Source organism: Mustela putorius, unplaced genomic scaffold, assembly GCF_011764305.1.
Source record: "Mustela putorius furo isolate JIRA1106 unplaced genomic scaffold, ASM1176430v1.1 tig00000508_pilon_pilon_pilon, whole genome shotgun sequence".
In the NCBI taxonomy this organism is placed as follows: Eukaryota; Metazoa; Chordata; class Mammalia; order Carnivora; family Mustelidae; genus Mustela; species Mustela putorius.
The window spans coordinates 2,644,194-2,660,965 of NW_025421402.1; the positions used below are offsets into that span (position 1 = coordinate 2,644,194).

Below are 16,772 nucleotides of genomic sequence, written 5' to 3' on the forward strand. Positions count from 1 at the left end.
GGAAGGCTCTAAAGATAAGGCAGGGCATGAACCTGACTCCATGACAGCCAATTAGCATTGCCCCAGGGACCCAGCTCCAGTGACTCACGGACAGCCAATCAGAAGGCGCTGAGCCAGAGACCTTTTTCAGCCAGACACACCTGTAACCTGCTCGCCATCTGTTGGACCACACCCCTGCCCCAACCATTCCAGAAAGAAATGTAAATCTCTGTGTATAGTTGCCTTTGGAGAGCTCTGTAACTCTAACATGGAAGGAGATGCATGCTGAATCGTATCGACCTCAGACACATACACGATGCCATCCGCCTGGGTTAGAATCGGCAAAAGAGAAAAAGTCCAGGGGATTGTAAAACAGACTTGCATATGTCTCTCCACCGTCTGGTGCCTGCTTTCTATGAACCATTCCTCACCTAAGAAACAGAAGCAAACAGACAAAAATAACAACTAGGTTCATTCATTGACGTTCCACTGTGAAATACTGACTTTGAAAAGGACTGAGAGTTCTTCTAGCAAAGCCTACGTTTATAGGCGATGGCTGGGTCCCAGCAGGGGAATTCTCTATCCAAAGAAAGGCACAGTGCTCCTTATTGTTGGCAAGGGCATCTTGCCAAAGTCCTAGGAGCCAGGTCAGACTTTGGCCACATGGGCCCATCTGGGGGATGTCCTGAGTGGGGACTCCCGAAGTGGCAGTGGTGAGTCAGACATGCCCACATATGGGGGAGACACGGGAGAGGGGCAATGTATTGTCTTCCCAACCTTCTTACCCTGGAGCCTGCCCAAGTGTTGAGAAGTCTGAAATTTCCTGTCATTTCTGATGGACTAATGGCCGGAGTTGTGGTAAGTTCGTAGGAGCCACAGCTCAGGGTTGTGGGCTAGAGGGACCTCAACAGAGGGAGATGGGGACAGCCTACCACAGGGTAACCCAGGAAGAGGGTTCGGAAGAAATCCACACATACTAAGTCTTCCCGAGGCTGGCTGTCTTTGCTGCAAGTGGTGAGCTTCTCTGCATGGTCTGGACTGCACAGCCCTGCTAAAAACAAAAACGATGAGTACGTATGAAGTGCAGACTTAATGTCAGGAGCCCCGCTGGGCGCCGGGGTGCAGCAGCTAACCAGGCACCCAGGCACCTGTCTCCCTGCCGTCCATACCCTCATCAGGCAGCTTCAGCAAAGGCCTTCCCTTCCCGGTTCCCATGGTCACAGGATTCAAAGTCAGGCAAAACCACGAACGAGTCTGCAAGGAGACCGGCAGGACTTTGGGGCTGGTTTAGACAGGAAAGAAAACTCCTGAATCCCAAAGGATTCAGAAGGGGAAGATCTGACCTCTGCCACCCAGGCGAGCCAGAAGTGGGAGGAGTTTTGCCTGAGGCCAGAAATCGTTCTGTCCACCCATGGGGTCAAGTCTCACTAGAGACCTTGGACAGCTGGCTTGGCTCTGCTAATTCCGGGGAATGGGCTGGGCTGGGATTCCAGGGCTAGAGAAGCCCAACCCCGGGTGGGGTCTCTGAGTCTGTCGTTAGCCTCCTTTGCATACGGGGGAGTCTCCTCCATGGGTCCTACAGGGGGCTGCAGCCAGGGTTTTTTAGCTCCCTCCCTTTGGAGCGTCTTCTCTTTCTCCACCCCGGTCTGGGGCAATGATCAAGGTGGGCACAGATGAAACCTCTCCCCCTAGGAGAAGCAGAGAAGTCCCTCGAGCTCATTCCAGGGTCCCTCAGAGTCTCAGGATCTTGGCAACATGGAATGAGGTCCCATCAGCAACCCGAGTTGGGCTGCGTGGCCAGGCCAGCTGGACAGCAGGTCCAGAGGCCTCACAATGTGGAGAATCCTGGGGCAGAATATTGTGCTTCTTGTGGCACCAGAGGAATGCGGACTGGTGTCATGGACGGGCTAGGACTACACGGAGACAGGAAGGGAATTGACAATGAATTGATATTTATAAAAAACCTGCTTTGGTCAGGAATGTCACTTGAGTTGTATAATTTAAGGTTCAGAACCACCCTCTGAAGTTTGTATTACTGTTCTCATTTACCATCAGGAACCCTGAGGGTCAGGGAGGTTAAGTGACTTGCCCAAGGCTACAGGCAGGAACTACGGAAAGAGTGGTCTGTGTGAATCTAACTTCGTGCTGTGTCTAGGAAGTTCCCCCAACTCCAGAGAAAGAGAGCAAGACGGTGCCACTCTTGGGCTCAAGGACTCAAGAGCAGAGAAGTTCAGGGGCGCCTGGCTGGCTCAGCTGGGAGAGCGTGTGATCTCGGGGTGGTGAGTTTGAGGCCCGCATTGGGCTTGGAGCCTACTTTACAAAAAAAAAGCAAGAAAAGAAAAAGAAAGACAAAGTAGAAGTTCAGCTGTCTGTTCCCGCAAGCCCGACCCTACCTGCGCCCTGAATGCCGCCCAGGCAAGGGTTAACCCCTCCTCCTTGGCTCCACACTGCATTCTTTTGTGCTGAGCCCTGGCTGGCAGCTCAAGTCAGGACATCAGGGCAAGAAAGCAGAAAGGACATGGCCAGGGCACCTGGCAATGAATAATCTGCTTGTCCTGGCCCGGCTGCCCCAAGGCTGTGCAGTGCGGACTGGGGAGGAGAGATGGCCGCCAGCGCCAGCACCTGAGGGCAAGGGGCTGTGGGGGCGGGGAGCTCAGGGAGGCTATGGGGGTTGGTGTGGGGGCAGGACCCTGGAACAACACTGTGTCTGGAACTTGCTTCATCTCCTGGGCTATCACCGCTTAAACAGAAACTTCAGTGGCTTTCCCCACGTCCCCATGGCTGCAGCCACACCTCTGAGAGTTACAGCCTGGGGCTTGGCTCCCCCTGGATTTATCCCAGCCAGGGTCCAGCTCCAGAGAGCCCTCCAACCTGCTCCTGGGGGCGAGAATCCAGTAGAGGTGTCCTCGGAAACAGCCCAGTATGTCAGGGACTTAGATGGCCTCGTGCTAGAGAGCACCCGGAAAGGACCAGACAGGAGAGGACAGAGGACCGCCCTCCGTGCGTTTCCCAGACGCCCTCAGTCTCACCCCGATGCCGCCCAGCTCTTCACCTGCCTGCTGTTGTGACTTCGGGGCCAGGCTCGCTCCTCGGGCTGGGTGACACTCTGCTTCACCCAACAGGCTGGATCTGCCTGGAATCAAACCCTCCTCCCCACCTCCCTGCCAGGAAATTTTGCCCCACCTCCTTTCTGCCAAACCAGCTCCCTCACTTCCATCCAGACTCTGCTCCAGAAGAAATCCCCTGTAAGACTTCTCTCTAGGAAGCCTTCTTTAACTCAATGAAGACCTGCTGTTGGCCCTCACTCTTGTCCTGCTGGTGTCCTACACACACCTCTGCCCGTCGCTGGGGCCAGTTCTACTCCTTATGGAATTGATTTTGGGTCCGCTGAGTATCTCACACTAGATGATGTGTGTGTGTGTTTTCTGTCTCCTCCAGGGAACAGATCCAGAACCAATGGGTGGGTCTTCCTGGAGTCACATTTCTAATAAAGGAGCAACTTCCACATGATTACAGCATCTAAAATGGGAATGGGCTGCCTCAAATGGTAGTGACCTCTCTGTCCAGAAAGGGTTTCAAAGAATGGCTTGTTGCTCATCAGTGACAAATGCTTTTGAACATTAATTATGTGTCTGGCACATAGTAGGCTTTCAATAAACATTTGTTAAACACATCCAGCATGACCCACTCCCTTCCTACAGTAGGTAAAAATTTGGGGGGCACCTGGGTGGCTCAGTGGGCTAAAGCCTCTGCCTTTGGCCCAGGTCATGGTCCCAGAGTCCTGGGATCGAGCCCCACATCGGGCTCTCTGCTCAGCAGGGAGTCTGCTTCCCCCTCTCCCTCTGCCTGCTTCTCTGCCTACTTGTGATCTCTGCCTTTCAAATAAATAAATAAATAAATCTTTAAAAAAAAAAAAATTTGGGATTTTGTGCTGATGGAGCCCAGCAGTTGGGTCCTGAAAGTTAGGGTGATCTCTAAAGCATCCTGATGGGGGAACCTTAACCCAGAGGGTAGTCTAGGTGGGCAAGAGAGGACTCTGGTCACCCCTGGAGGCGAGTAGTACCTATACTGAGCTCCTGGTGCTGGCTGCTTGCTGGGAACCACAGTGGAGGTGCTCAGGGATCTGGAAGGTAAAATGACACCTTGTTGGCCACACTTCCAGATTCCTTGTAACGAGCTATGCTTAGATCAATGAGGCAACCCGAACCTTTCCCCAAGTCTGAACATTCCCGCCTTGGTTCAGCTGTACTGCAGAGGGCTGGGGAACGGGGAGATGTGTCTGGAACATGGCTTTCTGGGCGGCGGTGGGGTGTTTAGGGGTGTGGCCACGCCTGGGCAAGAGCTCTCATGAGAGACGCCCCGGTATGGACGTCTTCCCACTGACTACCTTGACTGTGGTAAGTCTTCCTTTTGTTGAGAAAACCAGGGGTTTCCTCCCCAGTGAGGGAACTTGGGTATCATAAAACAAGTAAGATTTGGTGAGTCGTTTTATGACTCTACTTACCATTTATTTGTTCTCTCTCTCTCTCTCTTTTTTTTCTTAAACACATATATCAAGCATCCACAATGCCAAGGACTGAGGAAACTGATGGGAAGATACCAGAGCTCCATGAGTTGGTGTTCTGGGTGCTCCCAGGGCCAGTTTCTTCCCTCTGTCCCCTCCACCAGCACAGCCCAGAGGGGTCTGCAGAGACACTCCCACCCACCGCCACTGGAATTCCTTACACACGGCTTCTCAAGTGCAGCACGCATTGCAGTCCTCCGCAGAGTCTGCTGAAACATGGGTCCCTGCGCCTGCCTCCAGAGCTTCTGAGGGAGCGGGTCGGGGAGGGGCCTGAGAATATGCATTTCCACTAAGTTTCCAGATGTTGGTGAACCCCTGCCATACAGTACCGTGGCCGTCTTTCCTTTGGCACATGCCTTCACAAACACCCACATTTCATTGCAATAGCATCCTCAGGAGACCTCCGGGCCGAGATGATGCTCCTTACCTTTCATGGAGAAATCAGGAGGACAGAGAGGTTCCCCGACCCCAGGGCACCATCCTCTTACCGTCCGTGTCCCCACACTTCGTCGGCATGCTTTTTGATGGTTAGTTTCTTCAGTGGCTGCCTCCTTTCCTTCACATGAATGGGAATCTGAGGGGGGCAGCGGTCATGCCTGTATTATCCACTGTTTCCTGAGTATCTAAGATGATGTCAGGCACATAGTAGATGCTCAATAAGTATGTGTTAAATAAATGAATGAGTGATTACTGAGGTTACAGGCAGGCTAGCAGCAGAGTTGGAACCAGCTGTCAGATGCCTTGACTTTTAGAAACACGCTGTCCCATTTGGGGCCCTTTGCCTGTCCTCCAGAGCGGGACTCTAGTGCCTATTGGGCCTGGGAGCGCAGAGTATGGAGAGCTGGCCTGGGGGGGATACAATGCGGTCAGAGGTGTGTACACCTCCCCTCGTCCCCGTCCTCGTCTGGTGCCGGCTGCTGTCCCTGTTCAGGCTGAGAGCCTGGCAGGGGGAAACCTGGCTCTGCATTCCTCTCCTGCCTCTCTGGGCTTCGGTTTCCCAATCTGTGACAGTGAGGATAAAAGCCCCTGCTTCAGAAGGTTGCTGCGGGAATTCAGTGAGCTGTCACGGCCTCGAGCGCTTTGCTTACTTTGTGCCAGATGTTGTGCTGGTGATTTACCTACCTGAGCTCATTTCACCTCCACAGCAAGCCTGCTGTTACCCCCAAGTTATAGACGGAGAAACTGAGGCACAGAGAGGTTCAGTGCTTGACCAAAGTCTCTCTCTCTTCCTCTCTCTCTCTCTCTCTCTCTCTCTCTCACACACACACACACACACACACACACACACACCGAGTCAGGGCACAGCCATTGAGCAGTTACATCCGGACAGGCTAGTTTCAGAGTGTGCACTCCGCCGGAGAGCGCATGCGCAGAGCCTGCTCCACGAAACGCTAGCTCCGATGATTCCAGAAGGCACTGCCACCACGGTCCAGACACCCTCACCTTGCTCAGTGCCAGGGGACAGTCCCAGGCTCTCTCCCACCCTGTCCCACCTCACTACCTGTTCTGCCAGCTCTGGGGAAATTCCCAGGGAGAGGAATGGGGAATTCCTGAGATCCGGGAGAGAGACATTCCCAAGGGCTAGGGAAGCCTCTGCCTTCTGCTTGGTGTGCTTGCTGAAAGCGGGAGGCACTCGCAGCTGGCCCAGGGAGAGGACTCCCCAAAGCAGAAGCTGGCAGGGATAGGAGAAGAGCACCTCTGGGGGACTTGTGCTGGGGACCCTCAAGGTGGCGTGAAACGGTAGGTAGGGGACAGTGAACCCCCACCCCCCGGAACCCCCACCCCGGGCTATTGGCCCCTGGGAACCCACCCTGTCACAGCTCCAGACTGCCCCCTCAGACAGCTGCAGAGAGTCTGAGGACAGGTCTTGGGCAGGGTGGGGTGGGAAGGAGGGGGAGACAGGATGCACTTAACTTCCATCACTGAACATCTGGTTCCACCTAGTGGCCTCTGACGTTCCAACAGCCCTAGCTGCACCCAGGAAGCTCAGGACCTGCAGAGGGGGTGCCCTTTCAGCCAATGGATGTTTCTGGAGCACCTGCTCCGTGCCAGGCATACTCTGCAGTGCAATGGGGGCGTATCCATAAGTATAAAGAAGAAGGGGGGGGCTAACGTTTTCACCCCATGGCAGTCCTGGTCTACGGACGACACTATGTTTGCACACGCCTGACACAGAGCACTGGGTGTCAGAGTCTTGCCTTGACTTCTCTGGATTTCAGTTTCCACTTCTGAAAAGTGACAGGGCTGGTGAACATCATCCTTAGGGTCTCCTCCTGGATAAAAATTCTGTAAGGCTACACAAAAGAGTGGTTGAGGGTTTTAGCTTCGGAGTTGGACAAACCTGCATCTGGATTCCAGATGGTGTTCGCGAGCTGTGTGCCCCTGGGCAAGTGACTTTACCTCTCTGAGCCTGGGGTACTAATATCAAGGTTAAGTGTGAAAATTATATCAAGTGTTCAGTACAGGGCCCGGAACTTGGTGAGTGCTCAGTGAACAGTGGTGATGATGTGGGTTGTGACTCTGTTTACCAAAAGAGCCACGCCACAAGGCAGAAGGTCGTTTGAACTATACCCCAAGTGTCATGGGCATTTGGAAGGAGCTGGCCCACTCGGGGGCAGGTCCAGGGGTCAGTTCTCCAGTGGGACTGAGAAAGCGCAATTCCAAGGGGGGACCCCATGATGCTGGGGATGAGGGCTGGCCCCGGCGCATCTCCTCCAACCCCTCCTCCACCCTTCCCCAGGATGTGACCTTGAGTCCTGGCTGCTCTGCTCTGCTAGGGGGTGGGGTGCTGCCAGGGGGCTGCTGGCAACAAAGGAGACAACGGAATCCTTGGCTGACCTGACTTCTGAACCCCAGACAAGGTCAGTCCTGCGGCCACCTGGGCCTCTTGTCCCCACGAAAAGGATGACCAGTAGGAAGCCAGAAAGACAAGTGTTGAAAAGGCTGAAGACGCTTCCCTGACCTTGTCTGAGTGTATGTCAGTGTTTCTCTTTTCTTCTCCTCCACCTCTTCATTTTTTTTTTCTTGTGATTCCTATTTTCACGCAGCAGGTCGGGGCCCCTGTGGGTGTGGAGGCTTTGCTGGTCAGGAAGTCTTCCAGGAAAGTCCCTTCCAAGATGCTCTGCTCCTGGTAGGCCCTGGTTAATGTTTGCTGAGAGCTCAAGTGACCTGCAGCTCAGGCCCCAGAGGTCTAGCAGCTCTTGTCTTGCTCTGGCTGGGAGGCACAGGACCCTGCAGCCTGCCCTCTCCTTGTTTTTTGTCCATTTTCTTCCTGTGCCCCTTCCTCAGGCTGCCTGTGGGTGAGGGGGCCCTCACCCCGCACCCTCCCCTCAGTGTGCTCACTCTCTCTGGCCCCCTGACCCACACCTCCACCCTCCTATTCCACATCCAGCTCTAGCCTAGATCTTGACCCAAATGACGGTGGCCCTTGCAGTTCCACGAGCACAAAGCCGAGGTTTTCTCCCACCGTCACACCACGTTCTCCCCCGCACAGATGAGTGTCTCCCGGTCCACCTCACGCCCGGGGATCAGCCAGAGCCCCTGACACTGGCAGTTTTCCTGTGCTCTGTTCGTGGCCACCCTCCAGACTGCTGCCTCCCGCAAGGGTGCCCCTGCCTCCCGTCCTCCTGCACCCCCCCACCCTCCAGCCCCCGGATACCTGCCATGACCCCAGGTGGCCATCAGGGAGCCCTGGAAATAACCCACTGAAGTCACTGTTCGTCTGCTCAGCGGCCTGCGGCACTCTTCATGGCCTTTGGGCTAAATGGAAACCCCCCGGCCTGGCAGACACAGTCCTTCCCGGAACCTGCTGTTCTGACCTGTCCAGGCTCCCCAAGCTCCCAGGCTCTCTCCCACAGCCTCCTGTATCCCTGTCTCCTTGACATTCCTGCTGGCTCTCAGGTGCATTGCCCCTGTCGCATCGCTGAGCCATCGCCCTGCTGTATCCTCCGCCCAGAGCACTGCCTTCCCCATCATCTGTGTGGCAGACTCAGTCACATCTCAGGCACCATTCAAATGCCTGTTCGTCTGGGAGGCCTTCCAGATCCCTCCAGGCCCCTGTGGGTTCCCTCAGTGACTTGTCCTCTGCCTTTCACAACATCTATTACACTGAATTATAATTATTTATGGACATGTTCCTTTCCCCTTCAGAGAGAAAGCTGCCTGGTGGCAGAGGTCTTTTATACTTCTGTTTTCTGACTGTCTGGGCATAGCAGGTGCTCAGTAAATATTGGTTATTGTGAATGTCCATCCATCGCGTGCCTGGATCAGAAAGTGTTTTTTTTTTTTTTTTTTTTAAAGATTTTTATTTATTTATTTGACAGAGAGAGACATAGAGAGAGAGGGAACACAAGCAGGGCAGGTGGGAGAGGGAGAAGCAGGGCCTCCGCTGAGCAGGGATCTTGACTTGAGGCTCGATCCCAGGACCCCGGAATCATGACCTGAGCTGAAGGCAGCTGCTTAACAACTGAACCACCCAAGCGCCCCAGGATGTGGTTTTAAAGTTTTGATTTTGCTGCTTTCCGAGAGGAGATCATGTGCTGAAGAGGCAGGCGGGTGGACCAGTGCCTGTTGAGTTACAAGCTCTAGAATTGGACCCGGGGGTCCTGGGCTGGGCTCCAGCGCAGGTAAGCTGTGTTCTAAGTCACTGACCTCTGCAAGCCTGAGAAATGGCAATGGTAGTATTTGCGCAGTCGAGCAGTTGTGAGCATTAATGGGAAGTCTGTGGGGGGCTAGGATTAAGGACAGCCAGTGTCATCGGCAGGTTTCAAGTGGAAGGAGCTGCCTGAGAAGTGTATCCTGAGGCCAAGGCTGGAGGCCCATTGTTTCGGTCCCGGCTTGGGTTTTGGTCCCGCCTTGGTCTCTGCGCACCGCACCGTGGGACCCTAGGCCAGCCACGTTCCCTCTCTGGCTTCCGGGGCAGGAGCAGGTGGCCTCCACGGGCTCCGAAGTTCTGATCGGCTGCTACCCTTTGGGGCTCCGAGGAGGAGGACAAGGAGGAGGAGGTGGAGGAGGAGAAGGAGGAGGAGTGTCCTGGAGGGTGAGACATGCGAGGGCAGCCAAGAGTGCTGTATGCCCAGCAGAGGGCCCTGCCCAGCCCGTGGCCGGCGGGGTGGGAGGGAGCCGCCGGAGTCTACTGGAGCAGGCTGGTGATGCCAGACGCCTGACAGGAGGCGGACCAAGAGGCCAGCTGTCTCTCTCTCTCTCTGTCTCTCTCTCTATCTCCTCGGTCAGCCCCTCACTTGGGTCCGGCGCCCTCACCTGCTCCTCGGGGGCAGCTGCCTCCTGCGCCTCTGGCCATGCGGCAGCTATGGTCGCTGGCCATCTCTCTCGCCGTGGTACTGGCCGCGGGGCTGATCAGCGTCTCCGGGGGTGCCGAGGCCCTGGAGCCGCAGAACCGGTCCAAGAGAGGCACAGAGGACGATGAGGCCAAGGGGGTACAGCAATATGTGCCTGAGGAGTGGGCCGAGTACCCCCGGCCCATGCATCCTGCTGGCCTGCAGCCCACCAAGCCCTTGGTGGCCACCAGCCCCGACCCAGACAAGGATGGGGGCACGGCAGGCAGCGGCCAGGAGCCTCGGGCCAATCTGACAGGGATGCCGGGCCAGAGGCTGCAGATTCAGAACCCCCTGTACCCGGTAACCGAGAGCTCCTACGGGGCGTATGCCATCATGCTCCTGGCCCTGGTGGTGTTCGCCGTGGGCATCGTGGGAAACCTGTCGGTCATGTGCGTCGTGTGGCACAGCTACTACCTGAAGAGCGCCTGGAACTCCATCCTGGCCAGCGTGGCCCTCTGGGATTTTCTGGTCCTCTTTTTCTGCCTCCCTGTGGTCATCTTCAATGAGCTCACCAAGCAGAGGTTGCTGGGCGACGCCTCTTGCCGGGCTGTGCCCTTCATGGAGGTGAGTGTGCGTCCTGCTGGAGCTTGGCCAGGGGCTGGCGGAAGTGGGCTCTGTGGGTGCGCAGGAGCCCAGGGGCCTGGAGCTCTATCTCGTTTCTCCTCCGGTTTGGGCAAGGAGACAGATGCTACGTTGGTTGGTTCCTGGTAGCTCTCAAGTAACCGTGGCCAGCTGAGGGGAGCAGGGAGTTGAGCAGGAGCCCTGGGGTTCAGACCCAGCCTGGGCTCTTGCTTCCGGAGCAGCCTCAAGGAGCATCTCTCCCATTTCTCTTTCCTCTGAGCTGCCCCCTCCCCCGCCTTAACCCCCCCTTCATTTGTCCACCCAGGAAATCGCTCTGTCCGCGGTTTCTCTCCTTTCCCTCCCTCTGCCACTGCCGCTGCCCTGCCCTTCTTAACTTCTGCAAGCGACGAGTGAAGGGAGATCCCAGTTTCCTGCAATCCCCCCAAAATCAAGTCAGCGTCCAATCCCCATGAATGCAAAAGCCAGAAAGAAAGTCTCTTCCCTACTATGATGGTCGTTGCTCTCTGAAAGGGTGCTGGAGTCCGGGGCCAGGGGGTTCAGTATCAGCTCTGTCTCCGACACACTGGGTATCCCTGGGCAGGGCACATCTCCCGTCTTGTTTGCTTAGCTCCCGACCACGGGGTAGACCAGATGGCCCCTCTGGCAGGTTCCTTCCACAGTTCCAAAGTAAACCATCATCCTCACCTTTGGGGACTTCCACCTTAAAACAGGTGCACGGGTGATGATGGAGGTGTGACCATACAGACAGCTTAACCAAAAACTTACAAAAATAGGGGCGCCTGGGTCGCTCAGTGGCTTAAGCTGCTGCCTTCAGTTCAGGTCATGGTCTCAGGGTCTTGGGATCGAGCCCCACATCGGGCTTTCTGCTCAGCAGGGAGCTTGCTTCCTCCTCTCTCTCTGCCTGCTTCTCTGTCTACCTGTGATCTTTGTCAAATAAATAAAAATAATAAAATATTTTAAAACTTACAAAAATATACCAATCTATGTGCGTTTAGGCAAGACCCAGCGAGGCAGGCCACTGTGTCTGTCCAGGGGCACAAAATAGGCAAACGGCCTTTTAGTGAGTGGCCTCCCCGTGAAGGCTACTGCTCTTCCTGAGAATGGGGGGTACTTTGGGACGTGGGTGACTTGCCGGGGCAGAGAAGGAACCAGGATCAGGTGTCTGGGCCCTATTCCCTACTCTGTCCCTAGTTCCCTGTGCATTTAGCAATGATTTCGTATTTGGACGGCCTGAGGCTCAGCAGTCGGTGCAACCCTTTGTGTCCTTCCCAGCCCAGGGAGACCACCTACCTGGGACCCAAAGGTACTCAAACCTCAGAGAAGATCTGCCCCTGGGGCTATCCTTGGCCTCTTAGTTAGCACGGAGGGTGCGGAGCGTAGGGGCCCTGTGAGAGGTTGGATGCAAGGACTAGGTCAGGACCTGGGGTTTGGCCTTCTGTAGCTGAATGACTCAGGTAAGTGACCTAACCTGTCTATACCTCAGTTTTGCCCTCTGTAAGTTGGGGGTAATAATAATTAAAACTATCTGAATGAATTCTTGAAGGATTAAGTGGATACTAGTTACAAAGTCCTTAGAATTAACATAATTCAGGAAGTGTTGGGTTTGGCCAGGAGAGGAGGAGGGTAGATGCATGGGAACTCTTGTCTGCATGGAAGCCTGGCCCTGCCTGACTGTGGGTCTCAGCATTCCTAAAACCCAGGCTGTGGCCTCCCTCCTCCTCAAGGATGGAGATATCACGAGCTGATAGACCCTCCGGTTAGGCCAAGTGATGGGGTAGGAGTTAAAAGAACCTGTTCTGGAACTCTTTTATAGGGAGGATCTGAGGATGGTCCCCAGGAGGGAGCAGGAGACGGCAACTTGGAATTTGGGTTTTTTGGTTTTGTCTAAGCCCCAAAGTCTGCTCCTCCTTGGGCCTGGGGTTCCCTGCCATGGGAGGGGCACGGGTTCTCACAAAGATCACTCGGTGGCAATGTTAATGAGCCAGAAGAGGGAAGAATTTAGACAGAAGGGGGGATCTGAGCACAATCCCTGAGTGTGGTCAAGCACCACCCAGCAGCCTGGGAGGGTTCTCCTCTTCCTCTCTTCTCTCTGGCACTTTCTTCCCCTGCTGCTCTGGCCTCTTTCTCTTGGCTCCCAGGGTGACTTTCCTCAGTGCTCAATGAATAGCATTGGGGAGGGTGGGCACAGGCTGTTTTGGAGGGAGGCTGCTTCCCCTTACAGCCAGGCCCGGGGCTTTTCTGGCTAGGATGGGGAGACTGAGTCTGTACGTGAATGTGTGTGCGTGTGCGTGTGCATGTATCTCAGCCATGGGTCGAAAACCTTTCACCTGATGCACATAATGGGTTGTGGGAATGGAAGGGCCTGCAAAGACCCAGAACTTCTATGTCCTTGTCTGGATGCTTCAGTAGAGATGATTTTCCAAGGTCTCAGAGAGTATAAGGGTCTCTGGGACCCAGGCCGTCCATTCCCTCGCCCAAGAGGCAAAGAAACAGGCTGGAAAGGGTCAGGCCAGTCTGCACGTGGGCCTCAACTCTGCCATTGACAGAGTCACTCATCTTGCCTCTGCTAGTTTCTTCCCCTGTGGGATGGTTGGCTGCAAGGATCGGGGGACGGGTGTGAAATGCCTGTTGCCTAACGCGTGAGAAATGCTCACTAAATATCATTCCTATCATTTCTACACTTGCCATTCAGCTCCCCGTCTAGGCTGGAGACCAGGCACGGCCCCCCACCCCCGGGGCTCCCCTGGGTTTGACCACGTGCTCTTCTCCTCCACGCCTTTGCCCCCAGGTCACCTCGCTGGGAGTCACCACCTTCAGCCTCTGCGCCCTAGGCATCGACCGCTTCCACGTAGCCACCAGCACCCTGCCCAAGGTGAGGCCCATCGAGCGGTGCCAGTCCATCGTGGCCAAGCTGGCCGTCATCTGGGTGGGCTCCATGATCCTAGCCGTGCCCGAGCTCCTGCTGTGGCAGCTGTCACAGGAGCCCTCCGCCACCGCGGGCACGCTGGACTCGTGCATCATGAAGCCGTCGGCCAGCCTGCCCGAGTCGCTCTACTCGCTAGTGATGACCTACCAGAACGCCCGCATGTGGTGGTACTTCGGCTGCTACTTCTGCCTGCCCATCCTCTTCACCGTCACCTGCCAGCTGGTGACGTGGCGGGTGCGGGGCCCTCCGGGGAGGAAGCCCGAGTGCCGCGCCGGCAAGCACGAGCAGTGCGAGAGCCAGCTCAGCAGTACCTTGGTGGGCCTGACAGTGGTCTACGCCCTCTGCACGCTCCCCGAGAATGTCTGCAACATCGTGGTGGCCTACCTGTCCACGGAGCTGACGCGCCAGACCCTGGACCTCCTGGGCCTCATCAACCAGTTCTCCACCTTCTTCAAGGGAGCCATCACGCCCGTGCTCCTGCTGTGCCTCTGCAGGCCGCTGGGCCGGGCCTTCCTGGGCTGCTGCTGCTGCTGCTGCGGGCAGTGCAACGGCCCGGAGGCCTCAGCCGCTGGCGGCTCGGACAGCAAGCTCAAGACCGAGATGCCTTCCTCCATCTACTTCCACAAGCCCAGGGAGTCGCCCCCGCTCCTGCCCCTGGGCACACCTTGCTGAGGCCAGGCTCCATCTGGGGGGCGGATGGGAGCAGGGGCACGGAGGGGCAGGGAGGGTGCCCCCCCCCACAGCCTGGGTCTGGTGTTTCTGTCCCCAGGGGTCTTGCTTCTCGGCTGTCTTGCCGTCTAGAGGTGGACTTCGTTCCTATTGCTGGGGTTCTGTTTCAGGTATGGCAAAGCCCCCTCCCCCAGCAGGATCACTCTCTGGGGGCTTCCAAACCCTGTTCCAAACCCGCTCGCAGCGGGTGGGTGGTGATGCTTCCAGGTCCTTAGAACTGCCTAGAAACTCTTAGTCCCCTACCAGCTGGGAGCCAGGACTTCACCTGTCTCTGTCGTGGAATCTGCTAGACTTTAGTTAGGCCCTCTCTAAGTAGTGTCTCCCTGACACTCATCCATCCTAGAATACAGGGCCTTTGGGGGCCAGGCCTACCTGGGTCTTCTCTGGACCAGATCTCCCTAGTCTTGGACACCTCCTTTCCCTCCTGTCAACCGCCCCCCCCCCCCGCTTCCAGAGGATTTCTCTCTCCTTCCTCTTCCTCCTTTGACCTATCCTGGGTTGTGCTGTCCCCACCTCCCTTGGTAGGTCCCCCCCCTATAGCAGGCCCTGCTTCACAAACAATAAACTAGGTAGAACTATCCCTGTGCCCACTGGAGTTTCTTGTGCCACACCCTGACAGTGCCCAGAGGCACCTGGCCCTTCTCCAGGACAGGTGGGACCCTAGGGGGATTCCTCCTGGCCCCTTTGACCCTGTCTGGCCTGTGGCTGATATCCTCCCTGGCCCTACAGCTTTATGGCTTTTGAGGGGCAGAGTGGAAGGAGGGCTTGGGAAGTGGAGACCAAGTCTTCATCCTGACACAAACCCGAGCATCCTTGGGAAGTCAAAAGGCTGCAAACTTGTCTCTTCTGAAGCCCTGCCCTCTGCTCCTGGCTCTCCACCAAGTCCCCATTTTAGAGAACCCCGCAGCCCTCCTTCCCTGAGCCCAGGGGGTCCAGCCTCTGACTCTGAGAGCTGCTCTCATTCAGCTTCTTAGAACAGACTGTTTCGCCTGTAGACGGCCCAGCTGCTTGTTCCCCGTCTGCCCCAACCCCGCCCCCATCGCACCCCCTTCCTGGCAGCCAGAGCTCCATCCTGTGCCCCCAGAGGCCCTCCAGGTCCTCCTGCCCGTCCGGCCCCGGGTATCCCGCTTCTGCTGGGTTCCCTCTCTGAGGCCCTTCCAAACGCCCCCTTAACCCTGTCTGGGCCCAGAGAAGCAGGCCCAAGGTCAACCAGAAGGGGCACCTCGGCCTAATCACTCCCTGCCTTCTGCCTTCTGAGCCCAGCTTCCTTCAGAACCACCCTTCCCAGTGCAAAGTGCCTCTCTGGGTCGCACCGGCAACTTCTGCCTGTCAGATCTACCTAGAACCTTTGCAGGGGGCCTCGGAAGGGTCCCAGGGACCCGGCATGATGAGGGACAGTGGTTGCTGAGGGCCCCATTCTTCTCTGTCCACCCCACCCACACCCCTTGGCCTCAGCCCAGCCCGGACCCAAGCCTCCTTCCCCCCCTCTCTTGGGGATCTTAATGGCCTTGTTCTTTCTTCCTGGCACCCACCCCCAGGACGGGTGACGCCAAGAGAGAGGGAGGCCGTTGCTAAGTGATGAGGCTGCCATGCGCACACTCTTTGTGCTGGAGAATGACACCCACCCATTTCTCAGCAGACCTGTTGCCACAGTGACTGAAGCCCTCAGCTTTGTCTGGAGAAACTTGAGATGGGTGGGTGGGGGGCAGGCTGGAGAGGGGGCCAGGCTTACGCCACTGAGGTTACTGGGGCCATCTCCCCCACACTCCCACCTCCCTCTCTGCCCCAGTCCCACCCCCAGTCCTAGACTCTCCAGGAGCTTCCTATGGGGTGAGGGGGACAGGGTGAACTGAGGTGAAGTCTGGCACTGGGATAGGCCTGAGGATGGAAGCCTGAGGGAAGGGGAGGGGGGTGCGCCTCAGCATCCTGTTTGTGGAGGCCTTTTCCACAGAGGGCACCCCCCACACCCCTGCCTCTCCCCTCTGCTGGTTGGCCAGCTCAGAGCTGAAGCGGGGGGATGGTGTCTCCGAGGCCCTGCCACCACCGCGCCTCCCAGGCCTGCCAACGTGAATGGCTTGCAAGATCAGTCAGCAGCCCAGCAGGGCCTTGGGAAAGAGCCACTGTCCCTCCAGCCTGGGCCAGCTGGGGGAACAATGTGGCATTTGTTGCTTAGGGGTCCCAGGCTTGGAATGGGGGGGGCAGGTTGGCACAGCAGTGGGCAGTGGATTTGAGCTGGGATGCTCAGAGGCAGGGCGGACATTCTCCCACCCCCTTAGGGCAGGCTTTAGGCCAGCTCCCAGCCCCTGATGCAACCCACCTAGCCTCTCCCCTCAGCTGGGAGTGCGGAGCAGAGAGCATGTGCACTTAGCGGGGATAGTCGCCTCCCTCTGACCAGACTGGACACGGTTATGAGCCTCTCAGTTTCCTCATCTGTAAAACGGGAACAACCCCTCTCTCCCGGAGGACTACAGTCATTAAATGGGACAAGATATATAAAGCATCTGGCATGACGCCTGGCACCTTTTCTTTCTTCCTTTTGGGAACTGAATTCTCTAGTACTACAGAGTAGGCTTGGCCAGGGTGCTCCCAGAACTCATCCGGGCTTTTGGCACCTTGAAGGGCCCCAAGCACGAGGATTTACATATGTACGCACAGT

At 56.5% G+C, this 16,772-nt stretch overlaps 1 protein-coding gene and 1 long non-coding RNA gene across 5 annotated transcripts; one reads left to right on the forward strand and one right to left on the reverse strand.

Moving 5' to 3' along the window:
* Window positions 1-201: 201 nt before the first annotated feature.
* On the reverse strand, window positions 202-3,133 carry LOC106006185. Of its 4 annotated transcripts, none has more exons than XR_001180103.2 (3): window positions 3,032-3,133; window positions 957-1,027; window positions 202-410 (listed from the first exon to the last, which is right to left on the reverse strand). It is a non-coding gene; the product is annotated as an uncharacterized LOC106006185 (long non-coding RNA). The 4 variants fall into 4 exon arrangements; XR_001180102.2 differs by having other exon boundaries at window positions 957-1,030; XR_006607083.1 differs by lacking the exon at window positions 3,032-3,133 and adding an exon at window positions 1,149-1,663 and having other exon boundaries at window positions 957-1,030.
* A 6,491-nt stretch (window positions 3,134-9,624) lies between these two features.
* On the forward strand, window positions 9,625-14,694 carry GPR37L1 (G protein-coupled receptor 37 like 1). The gene is made up of 2 exons (XM_004756293.3): window positions 9,625-10,443; window positions 13,250-14,694. Exons 1-2 carry the CDS (start codon window positions 9,841-9,843, stop codon window positions 14,057-14,059), a joined length of 1,413 nt encoding a protein of 470 aa, XP_004756350.1. The 5' UTR covers window positions 9,625-9,840; the 3' UTR covers window positions 14,060-14,694.
* The last annotated feature ends 2,078 nt before the right edge of the window (window positions 14,695-16,772 follow it).